An 18,877-nucleotide genomic window follows, 5' to 3' on the forward strand; every position below is an offset into this window, starting at 1 on the left:
ACGACCCGGATCACAGTAGCTCTCTCATCCCTCTCCTCTATCTCTCTCTCCTCTCTCTCCTCTCTCACTAAGGCCTTCTCTCTCTCTCAGCTCTCTCTCTCTCTCTCTCTCTTCTCTCTCTCTCTCTCTCTCTCTCTCTCTCTCTCTCTCTCTCTCTCTCTCCTCTCTATCTCTCTCTCGCTCTCTCTCTCTCTCCTCTCTCTCTCTCTCTCTCTCTCTCTCTCCTCTCTCTCCTCTCTCTCTCTCCTCTCTCTCTCTCTCCTCTCTCTCTCTCTCTCTCTCTCTCGGGCCTGAGGAGAGTGAGAGCGGAGCTGCGCGAGCTTACAGTGATTCTGCTCGAGCGCCTTCACTTTCTGCCGTTGCTCCACCAAAATATCACATTTATTTCCATAGAAAGCGCTGCGAAAACCGATCAGACTTCACAGTCAGCCTCGGAATAACATTTTAAAGCGTTTTCCCACATTTCTCCCCGGTTTCTGGACTGCGAGACATGGATAGATGGAAAAGTTTGGCTGTTTTCGGTGTCTGTGAGGGAGTTCGATACGAGCGATGAAGAGTCCCGTGAAGAGATTTCACACATCTGACTGGAAAAACACTCATTTACTGCGCTCATCTGCACATTTAACCACTTATTAAACTAAGCCAGTGGAGATATGACTATAGTAAGTACTCATTTACCTCATATTTCATAAATCAAATCTCCTCTGCTGTGATTAGTTGTTAGCTGGCTAGGTAATTAGCATAGCAGCTTCGCAAACTATTATATAATCCAAATCAACGAAGACTTTGGGTTTCATTGTCATATTTTCTTCGTTTGGTATGTTATCGTGGTGCAAACATGGAGTTTAAAAGTTGTTTTTCCTCTGACGTAATAAAGTATGACATCGGTGTGTTCAAACATCTTTGATGTTATTCAGTTAAAATAAAATATAAAAAAAAAACAACAAAATAAAACAAAAAAAATATAATGTGCTTCGTTCATATAAGCACAGTAAACAGTATTTCATAGGAAAAGTTAAATTAGTTTGCGTATTCATCCTGATAAGTGATGAGGATTTAATATTGTGTGAATATAAAACATAAAACAGTTAACTGTAATGCATTAAATGCATTTAAAGGTGGTTTTATGGCAAATAGCACTGGTCTGATGGATCGGTTTACCATGCCTGTTATCTATAATTATATCAAAGTTACATTCTGTGGCGTTTCAAATGTTTGGTTTTTAAATATAAACACATAATTCACTAGTTTGACTTTCAGAGGGTCCTCAAGAGTATGCTTATTGATTAATAAACCTGATTATGATCACTGGCACAGCTTAACCGAGTCCCTCCATTCACATTTACTGACATTTGCATCCTTTAATCACATTTTATCAATATTTTGGATATGTAAACAAGGCAGTGCATGCTTAATTTGACTGTAAATACAGCACTTTTTCTGTGTGATTGAATGTTGAACAGATTCAGCAGCAGATTCTCATTGTCTGGTGGGTTATTTGGCGATAGAGTCGACCCATGCATGTGTAGGAGTAGGTATTGATTCGCTTTAAAGTTCAGAACTGGAGATATTCCTCTCAAAGGAGGACACATCAGGGCCTTTTCTAATGGGTGTGGTGCACTGTGGATCACCACACCTGAATCAAGGCAGTAGACACAGTCATGATTGCACAAAGTGAAGGAGCTGTGGGTGTGATGACGAGAGCATCACCACCCATAGGATAAAGCTTTGGCAGAAGGCACTAATGCCGCCTCATGCTGATGGATGTCAGGATCCAGGTGGAAAAAGCAGAGTAAAGACAGGTCTGTTTACACACATGCTCCCTCAAATCTGTGTGTGTGCCGACAGGGTGACTGTGTTTCTCCTGTTTGCCCAGTGACTCAGCAGAGCTGCCTTTATGATTTCCCGTGCAATTGCATTTGACGGTTTCTCTGACGCACTTTGCGCTATGTACTCTTATCAGCAAAAAGATGCTTTGAATGCATTAAGTTGTCTGCATTAATACAAGTATACCTTTATGACAAATCCTCAACATCATGCAGTTTGGTGTGCTCTGCTCATACTGTGTGAGGTTTGCTTTCATTTGTGCATTTAAAACTTTAGGGCTTTTTCCAGTTGTTGGGTTTCACACTGTAAATAAATGGTGCCAAACCACTTTTCACTTAGAAATTGCTAGTAAAATCATTTAAAAAAAATATTTAAATGAATAGCTCACCCAAAATGAAAGCAAGATGACTGTATGTATCTTGAACTAGAAAAGATTTAGAGAAATGTAGCATTCCAGCAGTTCACCAATGGATGCTCAGCAGTGAATGGGTGCTGTCAGAATGAGAGTCCAAACAGCTGATAGAAACATCTCAATAATCCACAGCACTTCAGTCTACCAGTTAACATCTTCTGAAGCCAAAAGCTGTGTATTTATATTTATAAGGGACAAATCCATCATTAAGATGTTTTTAAGGTCAAACAAGTCTTCTATCCATAATATTGCTTCCTCCAGTGAAAACGCTGCTGATCTGAATCAGGAGAGAAATCTGCACAGATTTTGATGTGAGAGACAACAGGAGCTTGACTTTTCACTAAAGGAAACATTATTTTAGTTATAAGCAACAGTCTTCTCCAGATGTTAACTGATGTTCTGGAGTGGTGTGGATTGTGATGTTTTTATCAGCTGTTTGGACTCTCATTCTGACGGCACCCATTCACTGCAGAGCATCCATTGGTGAGCAAGATAGAATGCTACCTCTCTCCAAAAATCATAAAAAAAAAAAAAAAAAAACCCACATCTCATATCCCCAGAGTGAGAAAAAATTTTATAAAAAATTCAAAATCAAAAAAATAATAAAACAACGTTGTCTCTGTCTCTTCGTGTTTTATCATCTGCTAATCGTGTTCTTGCACGTTTAATTGCAGAAAGGTTTTTTTCCACTCTGTAATGTGAAATGTGTTGATTTTGAGGCCGTGTTGATTGCAGATAATAGAGCAAAAGTTCTGAAGGCCATCCAGTTCTTTTTCAGTGGCTCTGTGAAATATCTTTGCAGCTCTTATGAAAACACTCACAGCAGCTCGGCAGTTTTTCTTTCATTCCTCCATCATAATAGCCATGCTGGAAGAATTGAGCTGAATCATCATCAGAATCATTCAGTGACGCGATTGATAACCAGAACTATTCAGCGTTTAGCCTTCAGTTTGATTTGAGTTTGTGATTTTATCCGAGAAGCACCTCGTCTTTGTTTGAGGAGCAGAGCTGAGCTCCTCTTAAGAGTTCTTTACTCGACAATGACAATTTTGTTAATATTATGCATTAATGAGAATACTAACTTGTCTGGAAATGTTCCTGCTGTTAATAATTAATTTTTTTTACAATTAAAAAAATTCAATTAGTATCATATATTACTGTTTTATATATAACATATTAGTACTATTACATTTATTACCGTGTTACTATTTTGAATAGATTTTATTTTTTTGTATTGCTTTCATTTTAATTATACTGAAAGTTTTAGTAATTTTGTTGTGTCTTTTGTCTTTTTTAAAGTTTTTGTTTATTTAAAAATTTTCTTTTTTAATTATTTTAGTTTTAGTTATTTTAGTATTTCAAGTTAAACTAAATGAAAACCGTCAATTTTTTTGCAAACAAACAAAAAAAAAAAATCAATAAAAAAAAATAACACCTATAATATTTTTCAACAAATAAATATTTTTTTTATTGGTTTCAATTTTAGTTAAAATCCATGAAAGCTGAAATAAAATAGTTTTTACTTTATTTTATTTCAGGCAAGGAATTTTTTTTTTTTTAATAGATTTAATTTGTTAAAAACCATGAAAGCTAAAATAAAGTAGTTTTTTTTAGTACCTTATTTCAGATAACTTTTCTTATATTATTATTATTATTATTATTTTGCAAAAAGGAAATCAATGGGGTCTGTGTAGTTTGGGGTTCTTCAAAACATCTTCATAAGTCACCCAGATTTGTAGAATAAATGATGAGTGAATGTTGACTTGTAGGTGAACTATCCCTTTAAGGAATGACAGAGTGGGAGTTTAAGATCCGCCGCTGGACTCTCAGGCTTTACTCTCCCGGGTCAGCGGCCGGCCTCTGTGTCCTCACTGACTCAGCTGACCTGTGCTTGATTTCTGTATTTCAGATGGACTTTCTCTATCTCCTCCCCCTTCTCTTGTCCTCTGTTGAGAAGGATCATGCAGTGAGGTCGGCCGCTCTCTTTCTGATCTTGCGCCTCCCACACAAGCTTAAGCTTGTTTGCTATGTGAAGAGCTAATAGCCACTATTTCAGAGTTTCACTGGAGGCTCCGTGTTTTCATTATAGCCCTATTGGAGGACTGTATTACATTTATTTACACTGTTTACAGGATGAAATTTGCAAAAGATTTCAAGAACATGCCCACTTCTTATTTCACCCCAAAGTGATAAGAATTTTTTTTATTTCATATTTAATAACAAGAATGTCAGGATGCATCAAAAAAAATCTGAAAATAGGTTTCTTTTTTTGCACAGTATAATTTTTTTCTATATTAGATTTATTTACACTGTTTACAGGATGAAGCTCGCATGCAACAAACTAACTAAATGAAATAATCTTAAAGGGTTAGTTCACCCAAAAATGAAAATTCTGTCATTAATTACTCACCCTCATGTCGTTTCAAACCCGTAAAACCTTCGTTCATCTTCGGAACAAACAAATTAAGATATTTTTGATGGAATCTGGAGCTGTCTGACCCTGCATAGACAGCAACGCAACTGAAATGTTCCCAAGTCCAGAAACGTAGCAAGGAGATCTGTAAAATAATCCATGTGACATCAGTGGTTCATCTGCAATTATACGAAGCTACGAGAATACTTTTTGTACGCAAAAGAAAATTTGAATTTATTCAACAATTCGTCTCCTCTGCATCACCCTGGTGCCATTTTGGAGAATATCCGCTGGACCTGTGTTGTTCTGTGTCAGCTGCGTCACGCCGATACACTGTTTCCGTTCAGATCAAATCACAACAACAGGAAACTGATCCGAAGATGAACGAAGGTCTTACGGGTTTAGAGTAATTAATGACAGAATTTTCATTTTTGGGTGAACTAACCCTTTAATAGAAGGTTATTTTTTATTACTGCATATATTTTTTTATGCAGTTTATTTTATTTTATTTTTTATTTCATTTTATTTTAGGCTGAAATATGACCTGAAATTGTTTTTGTGACATTATTACAATAAAGGAGATGGGATGCCTTACATTGTTAGTTATATTTGATTTTATTATTATATTTGATTTATTGTTATTATTACTGTTTTTTTAATATGACCTAATAGTTTTTTTAAGTACTTTGAGATAAACTAAAAGAAAGTGATTAATAATAGCTGAAACTAGCTGAAATAAAACACATTATATTTATTAGAATTTTTCTTTTTTCAATTAACACTTATTTTTAATGGAACACTTATTATTGAATTTCTAACAATTTTTTATTTTTTAATCAGTATAAAGTATAAAAAAAAAATCATAAACAACGATAAAAAAAATGAAAAACCAGAAACATTAAAAATACTTCCACATATTATAAATATTTTCCACCTACAATCAATTTGTCCATTTACACTCCTTTTTTTCCCCTCACCAGAGTTAGTAGAGTTAAAAAATAATCTGCTACGTTCCTCCCCCGCTCTGACACGCCGTCTCTCTTCCTCTGTGTTTCTGGTGGGAGTTAAAGTAAACTCTGGTGCTGGTTTGAAGTGTGCGAGTCGCTCAGCGTTCACCAGCTGGCCATACTGGGAGCGCTGGGTTACCGGGGTGACCGGGTCGTGCGAGGAAGAACTCACACACTCTCTCTCTCTCTTGCTCGTATGCCAGAAAAGCACAATATTAGTGTACACACTGGTGAAGAGCTCTCTACCGCCCACCCGTCCCACACACACTCACAGCTGCTCTTACACACACTAACAGCACAACTGCAGATTTTTTAACAGGAAAAAGTCTTGCTGGTTTAGTATGCTTCAGCTGCTTTTGCTATTGCAGATGGGTTGTGTAACTCGTATTCAGTCTTGTTGGGGGTTGTGTTTTCTTTTATATATTGCATAAATCTGTTGATGCTTTTGAGGTTGAGCACACGTTCATGTTGTTATCTGTCAAACTGACTGGCTTCTAGGAAGGTAGAGGTTAATTTGCACCAAAATAATACATTTTGATTGGACCCTTATCACTATGATGTCAAAAACAAAAGATATGGGCAGCTTTTTGTCCTACTTTAATCCTGTTAAGCCTGACATATGAAATATTACTCTCTCTCTCTATTTTATATATATATATATATATAGATATATATATATATATATATATACTATATATATATGTATATGTATATGTATATATATATATATATATATATATATATATAATATATACTATAATAAAACGTAATAACTGTTAATAAAACTGTTTATTGGTCCTTTAGACAAATAAACTTTGCATATGTATTTTTTTTTTGTGTGTGTGTATCATATTAGTTCCATCAGGCTTTTATGGCTCATATAGTTGGATATAGAAAGAATATGACATAAAAACAGCTAAATTTTATTCAGACTCAGACTGAGCAAAAATATCCAATTTGGTGCAGATGCTGATATTTATATGATCAAATTCTGATGCTTGTCATGTACATCAATGAGATAACAGTATACTTGCATAACATGAACTAAATATCAGGGGTCACTCTACATGTGCAATAATATGTCTTGGTGAGATGAGATTGAAATGATCCAAACATATAATGCATTTCAATGCTGACTGAGAGATGAAGACAAAGGCTCCTCAGAAGATGTGAGATGTTTTGGAGGCTTGTGAAGATCATTCCTCCACTGAGGAACAGTGAAAGTAAAGCTTCTGGAAACAGATGTTCCTCAAAAGACCCTAATGATCAGATTTGAGACGCACTGATTTAAAAAAAAAAATAAAAATTGCAGTGAGTGTTCATCTGGAAATATTACTATTCTGATGTTTACATGATAAAAATCAGAAAGATTTTACAGCAAAAAGACACGTGAAGCATGAGCTGAAGGTGGACGTTTGTACAATTACAATAAACTTGTTAAAAAAAGTCTATACTATCAATCAGACGACAGAAGGTATGGAGTAGATTGTGTGCAACAGAGCAAGAGTTTTGATCATTTAGAGCCTTAGAAAGTCGTGTATCACATTTCTGAGTCTGTCACAAGTCTGTGATCAATAGATCTGATTTATCCTCCTGTGTTTTGAGCGAGAGCTACAGCTCTTTTCCTCTCAGTCAGCATCGTGTAATGCCTGTCTGGACGGTTTTGCTGTCAGAGCCATTAAAGTAGAAATAAATCTCTGTCCTAATGAGTGGGTGCGCCCGTGGCGCTTATTCACTGCCAGTTGGAGACGAGCTGTCTGTCATATCTATAGCCCTCCTTCGGGAATAGACGCTTTAAAGCAAGCATGCATTTCTGCATCCTATTTTTCCAAACCAGAAAGCCCAAGAAAGCCAGTGTTAAATGCTGTTTACATTCCAGTATGAAGGGAAGGAGTGTATGTGTATTTCGCTGGGCCGTGTGTTTTTCCCAGGGCTGGAATGCATGTTCAGGGGTGTGGGGTTAGTTCATGCTAATCCTGCACTCATGACTCTCACAGCACATCCCTGCGCAACACTAATGCATTCCTGCAGAGCGCAGCGCTAGCAACACTACAGTCATGGGTTCGATTCCCAGGGAATGCATAGACTGATAAAGAACATTGAGATCTTGTGATCTCTGTCTACTCATCGTGTCTAGATGTAGACTTAAAAAACGAGGTGATCGTGCTTTTGCGACTGCAGGTCCGAAACGTTGGAATGGTCAACCTCTTCATATCAGATTAGCCTCCTCTATTTCTGCTTTTAAGTCTGCTCTAAAGACATATTTCTTCACTCTAGCCTTCAATACCCCTTGATCATTGGTTCAACTGTTGTTTAGTTAGTGTTGTGTTTTAAATTTGATCGTCTTGTTTCATCTATCTTGTTTTAGTTTTTATTCTATCCTGTGAAGCACTTTGGCCAACTTTGGTTGTTTTTAAATGTGCTCTACAAATAAATATTGTATTGTATTGTATTAAAATGCATTCCTTGAATGCAAAGTTGCTTTGGATAAATGCATCTGCCAAATATACAGTGTAAATGTAATTCTGATCTAGAGTGTTTAAAGTAGGGCTTCACGATTTGGGAGGAAAATCGGGATTTCATATATTAATATGACTAATAATAATAACATTCATTATATTTGTTTATTGATTGAGACCAAAAATGTGATTATATATTTATTTTTAAGCCTCCAGGTGTTTTGTGGTTATTTTTAGAGCAGCACAATTTAGGCCAAAAAAATATATATTTTAAAAAAATATTTTTATTGTACTACAATGTAAAATATATTAAGTATTTAAAAAAAAATGTTACTACAATTTAAAATCTAAAATAAACAAAACTAATTGTATTTATTAAAAAAAAACTGTTTACAATTACAACTCTTAAATAAATAATTCAAAATGACTAATGCATTAAAATTACTAATAATAAATACAAATTACTACTTAATAAAAAAATATTAATTTAAGTAAAATACTAAGATATCACTCTTTTTACCCTGTCAAATCAAAACAGAATAACTCTTTTGTAGGATGCCCAGCCATATAATGTTTCTGCATGCCGCTTAATGAAAAGGACGCAACATGGGTTAAAACTCTGCTGTAACCCCGCCCCTCTTTTCTGAGCCACTCTCTTAGGGAGATCTGAACCGGATTCCCTTCAGAAACAAATGAAAGACAACTCCTGGAGGTGAAGCTGGATCAAGAATGATTAGTGCGAACATAAACACATTTAGGGAGATCTGAACCGGATTCCCTTCAGAAACAAATGTAAGCCACTGCGTCTTCAGTGGCACAGATGTCAGGAGTAAATGACGACTGCTATGTTCATTATTACATCCAACAACAGAACACCTCAGTCACTTAGGGAGGAAATGTCACTTCTATGTTCTTATTACATCCAACAACTCGGCGGTGTGAAACAATGGCGGACTGATGACAGTCACTCAGGGCGGGTCTAAGGTAAAACGCTAATGTCAATCAAACTATCGTGGGAGGGGCCTGGGTCTGTGTGACGTCACACAGACAAGAAGCTGAGAACGGCTTGATTTGAGAAAGGGGCAAAGATTTTAGTAGATAAAAAAATAACCACTGGGTGGATCTTTATCATTATAGGGAGGTTGTGTACACACACTGCCAACACACATTTCTGTTCAAACTTGTAAAAGTGCATGTTGCATCCAATGACCGCTTTAAATAAAATATAAAGAATGAAATAATAATAATAGTTATGCTAATACTAATATCTTAATTTCTTTATTTTCAAATTTCAACCCATGGAGCTTTTATTTTGGCAAAAAATAAATAAATAATTAAAACATTACAGGGAGTCCTTAAAGATTTTCTGTTGTTGACGACAGCCGGTTTATTAACGCTTCTAATTACACATTTGGAAAGCTTGTGTGAAGTAGCATTTACTGCGAACCGAGACGCTCATGAGCTGCTCGTGTGTAAATGAACACACGCTTCACTCTGAAACATGCAGTGCATATATTTATTTAATTCAATCACAGCCTTTGCACTGAGCCACATCATGATTTCAAGCATGACAGTCTCGAAACATGGCAAAAACCACTCAGAATAACTTCGAAACAGATAGCAACACCCTGGAAGGCGGCACATGCGGCCTAGACATCAGAAGCCAGTCTTCTCTCTGCAGAATAGTTGTGTAGCCTCATTTTTTCTTCTGAATGCCCTTTTATTTATTCAGCAGATATAAATAGATGTAGTTACACTGGAATTTGTGAAGCTGTAAATAATAAAGAAGCTACAGTTCAGTTAACTGTCAGAGCTGTACGTATCAATTTATGCAATGGACTGTGAGTAACAAGCAAATTGGCAAGACGCTGAACCAAGCTGCATGCGACGGCTTCACACGGCTGTTAATACGAGCTCTAAAGTGCTGGTTAAGAGCGTCTCCTGACTCATTCTTTCCAGCGTGCTGTTTATACTATTAGAATACTTTACGAATGCAGAATAAGACTGGAGTGCTCCAGTGACCCCACACCGTTCCCAGAATGCAAAGGCAGTGAGTCACAGATTGGCCGGCGTGTGACAAGCCTCTGCAGCAGCAGTGCAGGAGGAGTGGGTGAGTCCCAGATCAAGACAGACAGATAGAAAGGCATTTTTGCGGACGAAAAAATCTACCTCAGTTTCCACACCCTGTGCCCCGTAAAATGAAAACATTGTCCGGGGAAAAAAAAAATTGCCTCAATCAACCCAACCCTTCAAAACAAAAAAAAAAACACAAGTGTAGGGTGTGTGTGTGTGTGTGTGTGTTTAAGGGGGTGATGAAGTCAGAGGAGAGCAATCTTACCCGCAGCACTTCCCCTGTGTTTTCAGTGAAAGTGTTTGACTCGTCGTCCATCTTGTTGACTATGTAGTATGTATGTCTCGTAACCCCTCGCCCTTCACGCTAAATGTGCCTGCTTTTCTTGCTCCATCTTAAAATGTTAATTAATGCACGATTTAAGGGGATTTTTTTTTTTATTATTTCAATTCAAAATGAAAAATAATCTCCAGTTTGCTGTGCTTATTTTTTATAGGGCTGCTCAATTTTCCTTTCTCTTTGGAGTGTTAAAAGCTCAAAGTGAATAAAGAAGATCTGCGAAGTTGCAAAGACTAAAGTTTCAAATCCAAAGAGATATTCTTTATAAAAGTTGAGACTCGTCCATGCCCCCCCGAAACAGCTCGTTCTAACACACCCCACATATCTACGTCAGTATGTGGGAAGATTTGCATAACAACGCCCAGATGTTCACGCAAAGAAAGTAGGCGTACCTTTTATTCTCGTTGTAGTGTTGTTGTTGCCGCTGCCGTGTCGTGTAGACACTGTGTGTTTCACTGTGAAAGTGGAACTACTTTGTTTGGCTCCTTTGTAGAATCCGCCTGCCGCACCGTTCTCAAGCCGGCCGCGGCTCACTCAAGGCCGGTGTGTGTGACGCTGTTTCGTTGAGAAAGTGAAACTACTTTGTTTTTGCCTTCCAAAAGAAAACAGGACTAGATATCATGTTTATATCATGTTTATAATGGGTTTTTGTCTCGTCGCTCCGGCCGGATAAGGATTCACAATATGTTAAGAGGCGTAACATTTCCGTCTCACGCTTGAGGCATTCGGCCAATCACAATGCGCTGGATAGCTGGACAATCAGAGCACACCTCGCTTTTCAGAGAAATGAGCCTTGTAAAAAAATCGACGAGTTTCAGAAGGCGGGGCATAGAGGAGAAACAATAATGTACAGTATGTGGAAAATAATGTGTTTTTTAACCTTAAACCACATAAACACATTTCATTACACCAAATACACAAAAGGATGTTCTTTTTAGCAGCATCATACAACCCCTTTAAATTTTGTGATTACATAGCAATATGACTATAAAACAATAATAATATTTAGCCAAAGATGAAGAGAGAAAAAGTATTATTATTACTAATTATATTTTGTTATTATTTTACTGTTACTATTATTATTACTGCTATTACCACTTACTTTAAATAAAAATATTAAAATAAGAAATAGTTATATTGCAATGTTTCACTGTAAGATTATTAATATTAATACAAAACATAAAAAAAAACGAAATTACATTCAGCATCAAACATATAACTGCATTCAGCCTGTGTTCAAACGGCTCAGTCTTGGTACAGGTGTGGTACAGGTAGGGCTGTGATAAGCACCTCTCAGAGCAGCGTCTTTGAGAGCTCAGATTGCTGCTGTAATATGACTCCGGCTCGTGGTTTAGCGGGGTATTTCAGGCTCGTCATGACCATCCTCTTTACGTGGGGTGATAATTGCCCAAACATGCAGTAGGAATGAGTGAATCTCTGCGAGTCGCTGACTGATCGCTGCTAATCCGGCTGAGATGACGGTCTGCGCTCTGACCACATGGTTTGCTGAGGTTTTCCTGGGTGTTTTGAGTTGAATTTGTTAACTCGTGTCAATCTAATGTGAATTTTCACTCAGGAATTGCTAGTAAATTATACAAACAATTACAAAGAAATGGCAAATAACACACTGAATGAATGAAATGTTGAAATATAAAGACATAAGTATTTCCTTTGTAAATATTCTCTAATAAAAATATTAAAATACAAAATATTTCTATTGTGATATTTCATTGTAAAATAATCGTGTATTAAAGAAAAATAATTAAAATATTACAACATTAATTAAAAAAATTACAATACTCATTTTTTTGTCTTAATTTCTTCATTTTCACACATCATGAGCTGCTCATGCACTACAATTAGTATTAAAGTAGTATTAAATTAATCGCTATTTAATGTATCCTGAGCTCCCTGACCTATTATTTTATATTTTTCAAAATGCATACATATACATGTATTTAATAATAAACAATGATAAATATTAAACATAAATAACTACATTTCAAATATATACTAGCCTATTAATATTTAATAATTGTATAATGTATAAAATAAAAGCATTTTGCGTGTGTATATGTGTAAAATATATTTATAACATAATTTTTTTTAAAAGACACACACACACACACACACACACTAAATTTAACGAAAAAAATAAATATTTTATTATTATTATAATATTATTTTAAATAGTATTTTTAAATGTAGTAATAATATTTAATAACTTTAATACATAACAATATATAAAATAATTGTGTTTTGGAGTGTGTGTGTGTGTGTGTGTGTGTGTGTATAAAATGTTATATATTTAAAATATATTTCTGAAATATTTTTACCATTATGAAAGTAGTTCATACAACTTGTGTGCTTTATTTATTGGCTGAAAGTTATTCACTTAAAATCTCAGCTTCACACACGTCTGACAGTTTTGAAAGTGTTGATTTGTACACATAAGTGAGTTGTTCTGGTTGATGGAATGTGAGCAGGACGTGGGCAGTGGTCACATGACCTCCTCATACCTGCACAGGTGGGACACATTTCCTGTGAAATTCCCTCCACGCTGCGCCCTACATCCTTCTCTCTTGAAATACAGAAGATGCCGCAGCGCTGACTGATCATTTCACATAAAGGAGGAGTGACGACATAACATTCTGTCCAGACTCGAGTGTGTGGTGTAGGAAATCATTTTTAGCATGTCTAACGTCTGATATCTGAGCGAGCGAGCATTTGTTTCCTGCAGGAAGATGAGCTGTAAACTAGAGCAGCTTTACTGGAGCTCATGAATTATTCACGTTTCATCCTCATGAGTGGCCATAATGAACTGAGCTGCAGATTCATATTTGACATCATCTGTTGCCTTTTTTGCTTCCATTTAAAAGAAAGGCTGAGCCACAACAGGCTTGTTTTTGACAGGAATGCTGCTAGTTTGGTATATCGGGGCAATTTTTTCATCACTGATTATGGTTTTTAGGCATTTTTTAAAGATGGTGTTGCATTTAGTCCAGCGGTTTTTGAATGCAGCAACATTTCATGAGTGAAAACCTCCCAAGAAACGCATCTGATGAACCATGTGAGCCTAATTACACAGTTATGACAGATTAGTTTTGCACTTCCCTATCGTTTGATATGTAGCTGGAGCGCTCGACCTCTGAACCACAGACTAATGTTTCTGATCACAGAAGGATCAGATGCACAACACCACAAACATCCTTTTGTTTAAACCGGCAAAAATGTCAAAAACAAACAGCCCCTATGGGACGTTCTGGCCTTTTTTCTGGAGATGTTCTTGCAAAAATTATGCAACAATCACAAACCTGCCAAGGGACTCGAAAAAAAACCCAAAAAATACATATCTTTGAATTTAATAAATTAAAATATATAAATTTTATTAAATTTTTCTTGTAAATTTACTCTAATAATATTTTTTTCAGTCTTTTAAATCTTATTAAATCTTTTTCTTTTCTTTTTTTTTGTATCCTGAACTTAATACCTAATGTGTGCATTTCTGACCTGCTTGTATATAAAACAATATTTATTTAAAATAAGTGATAAAAATTATAAATAATACATCTGTTAAATATATTTCATACATACTTGGAATTATATATTTATTTACTGGATGCATTATATGCACTTCATAAATATATGTATTTATGTATATTTATGTAAAATAAATGGGTTTGAGTTATATTTACTTATTGTAGTTATTATATATATAATTTCTCTCATCTGTTCAGTAGAAACAAGTGGTTTAAAATGTGCAACAACATGAGTGTCTAAGTTTGTATTGTGTGTGTTTTGGTCCACAGGAAGTGGCTCTCTGTCCCGCTGGAGATGTGATGCTGATCTGTGACGCGGGTGTGTGTCGAGAAGAGCAGATGTAGGTGAGCACTGCAGCGCTCTCTGCTGGACCATCAGAGCAAACACACGTCTACAGAAACAGGACACGTTTAGGGCTGGGTGGTTATTTTTGCTTTAAGATGATATCAGTCTCTAAACAAACACACGACTGTCTGATGTTTCTGAAGTGTTACTTTCTCTCGCCTGTACTTCCCCATCTCATCTGTTTCTCTTTCCATATTGTCGTCGCTCATATCTTTTGCGCAGCGGTCCGATGGTGTGTTAAAGGCGCCATGGGGAGCTGCTGTAGCTGTCCCGATGAAGAGATCATCCCTGACAACCATCACAACAAATTCAAGGTGAGTATCTTTCGATCTAATGCTGTCTGTGCGTCACACGCACTTCAGTAAAGAGAGACAGAAGTTCTCATATCTCATATAACACATTATTAAGTGCTCTTATAAGTGCTTACTGTGCACTACAGGCAAATGTTAGGACAGTTTAGACTAGTCATCATAAAATATGGAACTTAGAAATAATAATAATAATAATATAAAAACACAACTGGAAATATAGGAATTATATATGTATTTTTATATTGTATTATTATATTAAAAACGTGTGTATACAGTTTTATCTTGTTAAGAAATGAAGGCATTTAAGTAGAATCAACAGACTTTTAGCTCATTAGAACAAAAATTTTGTCTAAAGTTTTGACTGGTCGTGTTTGTGTCTAAAAAAATGCTATTCAAATATTCACACCATGTATTTAAAGCTGTGTTCAGAGGTGTGCAGATGCTGATGTGTGTGTGTGTGTGTAGGTGATAAACGTGGATGATGACGGTAATGAGCTGGGCTCGGGTGTGATGGAGTTGACGGAGGAAGAGCTGATTCTGCACACGCGCAAACGAGACGCCGTGAAGTGGCCCTACCTCTGCCTGCGTCGCTATGGCTACGACTCCAACCTCTTCCCCCTAGAGAGCCCCCCGCCGCCAAAAAACACAACAAGATCAGAAAAAATATTCATCAACCACTTATAGACGCTCAAACGCTCACGTATCCTTCAGTGTGAGCCGCACTCAATGAAGAGTGTGAAGCCACGATCATTGTAGCCAATCACAGACATATCTGTTGAGCACGTGAATGCAGTGGCCAATCAACGGTGTTTAGGAATCCACTCAGCAGCGCTTAAATTCTAGCGGGAAATGCTGGTATCATCTCGTTTTTCAAATTTTTTAAAAGTCGGTACTTTTTGACACCCCTGCTATCAGATATGGTTGTCATCCACATTCATACTCTTCTTCTCTCAGGGATATTTGCGTTCAAGTGCGCACGGGCCGAGGAGATCTTTAACATGCTGCAGGACATCATGCACAACAACAGCATCAGTGTGGTGGAGGAGCCGGTGCTGGAGCCCGAGCTTCCAGTGACGCCTCACACTCCCACCAGTAAGAGCACACACACACACACTCCAGTGCTCACGCTCAGACTGGAGGCTCTCACTGACCCCTCCACTGCTCTCTCTGCAGCTCCTGGTTACTCTGTCCCGACGGTAGCCAATGGGATCGGCCGCTACCCGTCATTCGGCGACGCCTCCTCGCGGCCGTCCAGCCGGCACCCTTCAGTGGGCAGCACTCGCTTACCGTCAGTAGGGGAGGAGTCCACACACCCTCTGCTGCTCAACGACGAGACGGTACACAACACACACGCTAACACTTAACTACATTAGTTATATGATATGATATAACTATTATGATATAATAAAACATTATAAATTAAATTATAAATAAATATATTATTAATTAATTTGTATAATAATAAAAAAATTAATTAAATAAAACAATAAAAAAAAAAAAAAAAAACAAATATAAATATATGTAAAGACACATTCTCATTCACTCTATATATATATATAATTTTATAAATTCACACACATGAATTTAAAAAGATATAAAACTAATAATATGATTATAATATTAAATAATATTTAAATAAATAAATGACTGTATATTTTATATATGTAAGTATTATATTAAGTTTTTTTTGTATTTCAGTAGTATATTATTGATTGATTGAAGTATTATAAATGGCTAAATTAATTCATTATCGATAAATAAAAATATTAAAAATAATTACTACACAACCGTCAATTGCTGCTCATTTTTCATAAGAAACCATAAAACTCTAGTTTATCTTTTTCTGTTTCTGATGATCGATATCTGTGCAGGTGCACACTTATGTCAACACGACGGGTCTACAAGAGGAGCGGCGCTCTCGCGGTGGTGGCCACGCCCCTCTAGAGCTCCGGACGTCCAATCCAGATAGCGCAGCCCCAGCATCGCCCAATGAGCTGGAGCCACACGTGCTTCTGGAGCCGGAGGCTGTGAAGTTTGTTTTAGGCCCCACGCCTGCCCAGAGACAGTTGCTGCTCAAGGAGAGACAGCAAGAGCTGGGCGAGCAGGACACGGGAGCGGCGGGCCCAAGTACTGACGCCACTTCTCCCGCAAAAACTGTAAACGGCGGCACGGACTGCGACACGGGCTACGACAGCGACGAGCGCAAGGAGACGCCGCATGAGACTCATAACGGAGGATCCGGAGCGAGACGCAACAGACCTCCCGTTCCGCTCCCAGACGCCCATAACGCTAACAACTCAGCCCAGCGGCGGACCGCGCTGCTCAACTACGAGAACCTGCCGGCGCTGCCGCCCGTTTGGGAGACCCGCAAACCCAACAGCGAGGCGGAGGACGAGGAGGAACTCAAATCTCCGTCTCTGAACGGCTTCCACTCGTTCGATCACAACTACGTGAACACGGAGAATGTCACGGTGCCACTCAGCGCACACAAACTCCACAGCACTCAGCCCACCGTATTCAACTTCGACCTCCGCAGGCTCGGCCAGCTCAACTACATCGAGGTGGAGATGGACAAAGTGTCAGACTCCAGCGGGCCGCACACCCCAAAAACACCCACCACGCCCCTGCCTCCCACCCCCACGCGCCGGATGGAGCTGTACGCTGTCATCGACATCGAGCGCACCGCCGCCATGTCCAGCCTGCAGAAAGCACAGCCGCGGGACGACGGCACATCCAGGAAAACACGACACAACAGTACCGACCTGCCCATGTGACCCGAGCAGCCAGAACGCAGTTTATCTCTCCAAAACACATCTAGGTCACATTTCACTACTGAATATAAACACATACATCATTATATTCCAAATTAAGCCTGTTTTATACATGCAAACTCAAAATAATTAAAATTTTTCACCAGTCTCACCAAAGCTGCATTTATTTGAACAAAAAATTTGAAATATTAAGATTTTAAATAATGTTTTCTATGTGAATATATGTTAAAATGTCATTGATTTCTGTGATCAAATCTGAATTTTCAGCATCATTCCTTCAGTCTTCAGTGTCACGATTCTTCAGAAATCATTCTAATATGCTGCTCAGTTATTATCAGTCAATATTGTTGCTCAGTTATTAGTAATAGTTCATATTATTATCAATGGTTTTCGTTGCTTAATATTTTTGTGGAAACCATGATACATTTGATTTATCACAATTCTTTAATGAATAGAAAGAAAAGAAAAGCATTTATTTGAAATATATTTTTTTGCTAACATTATTACCTTTTTTTTCAATTTAATGCATCATTGCTAAATAAAAGCATTAATATTATTATAATTATTATTTTTACTCACTACATACTTTTGAATGGAAGTATGTCAGTTTCCTCAAAAATATTCAGCAGCACAACTGTTTTCAACATTGATAATAATCAGAAATGTTTCTTGAGCAGCAAATCATCATATTAGAATGATTTCTGAAGATCATGTGACACTGAAGACTGGAGTAATGATGCTGAAAATTCAGCTGCGCATCACAGAAATAAAATACAGTTTAACATATAATCACAAGGTAAACAGTTATTTCAAATAGCAATAATATTTCACAATATTACTGTTTTTACTGTATTTTTGATCAATTAAATGCAGCCTTGGTGATAATTTCTTCAAAAACAATTTTACAATCTTTAAGTTTTTCAAACACTAAGAAGCTTCAGTTTTGTTATGCTAAATACATGTTCATAATTTTTTTTTTGCTTTGGGGTGAAATATGACCTAGAAGGGACACGTTTTGTGAGATTCGCTCATATATAAAAGTATATGTACTATATTATTTTGTACTTTACAAGTGCACTGATCTGCATTCATTGGTTCACCACACGCCATGTGTGGCGGGAAAGTGAAGGTCTGCGATGGTCAAGTCAAACAGGTACAGATGAGGAAACCTCATTCACCAATGCTGTGATGTTTGAAGTGTTCGAGATTCTTGTGGTTACTGCGTCGATGTAAGTCACTCATTTTGCACTTGAGAGCAATAAAAGATGCTCACTACGGTATTCTAGAATCACATGGTACACTGCCGTCACTTTAAACGCTCGCTCTCCCTCCACAGCCCTTCTGTTAGTGTGATCCCAGAGGAGTGTTTTCAGCCGTACGCT

At 37.2% G+C, this 18,877-nt stretch overlaps 1 protein-coding gene across 2 annotated transcripts; it reads left to right on the top strand.

Moving 5' to 3' along the window:
• The first annotated feature begins 236 nt into the window (after positions 1 to 236).
• On the top strand, positions 237 to 17,970 carry frs2a (fibroblast growth factor receptor substrate 2a). Of its 2 annotated transcripts, XM_042721602.1 has the most exons (5): positions 14,638 to 14,727; positions 15,190 to 15,371; positions 15,674 to 15,816; positions 15,898 to 16,061; positions 16,596 to 17,970. In XM_042721602.1, exons 1-5 carry the CDS (start codon positions 14,662 to 14,664, stop codon positions 17,496 to 17,498), a joined length of 1,458 nt encoding a protein of 485 aa, XP_042577536.1. In that variant the 5' UTR covers positions 14,638 to 14,661; the 3' UTR covers positions 17,499 to 17,970. The 2 variants fall into 2 exon arrangements, 1 of the variants encoding a protein (XP_042577536.1); XR_006154450.1 differs by lacking the exons at positions 15,674 to 15,816; positions 15,898 to 16,061; positions 16,596 to 17,970 and adding exons at positions 237 to 662; positions 14,338 to 14,412 and having other exon boundaries at positions 14,636 to 14,727; positions 15,190 to 15,344.
• Positions 17,971 to 18,877: the final 907 nt, after the last annotated feature.

The sequence above is a fragment of the Cyprinus carpio genome, chromosome B4 (assembly GCF_018340385.1).
Source record: "Cyprinus carpio isolate SPL01 chromosome B4, ASM1834038v1, whole genome shotgun sequence".
NCBI classification, from domain to species: domain Eukaryota; kingdom Metazoa; phylum Chordata; class Actinopteri; order Cypriniformes; family Cyprinidae; genus Cyprinus; species Cyprinus carpio.

What these genes read in the sequence shown, in the direction of transcription:
- frs2a (XM_042721602.1), top strand. Translation starts at nt 14,662, where the DNA reads ATGGGGAGCTGCTGTAGCTGTCCCGATGAAGAGATCATCCCTGACAAC. An exon ending in ACCATCACAACAAATTCAAG is followed by an intron (nt 14,728 to 15,189) that starts GTGAGTATCTTT and finishes GTGTGTGTGTAG; the next exon opens with GTGATAAACGTGGATGATGA. An exon ending in TGCTGCTCAACGACGAGACG is followed by an intron (nt 16,062 to 16,595) that starts GTACACAACACA and finishes ATATCTGTGCAG; the next exon opens with GTGCACACTTATGTCAACAC.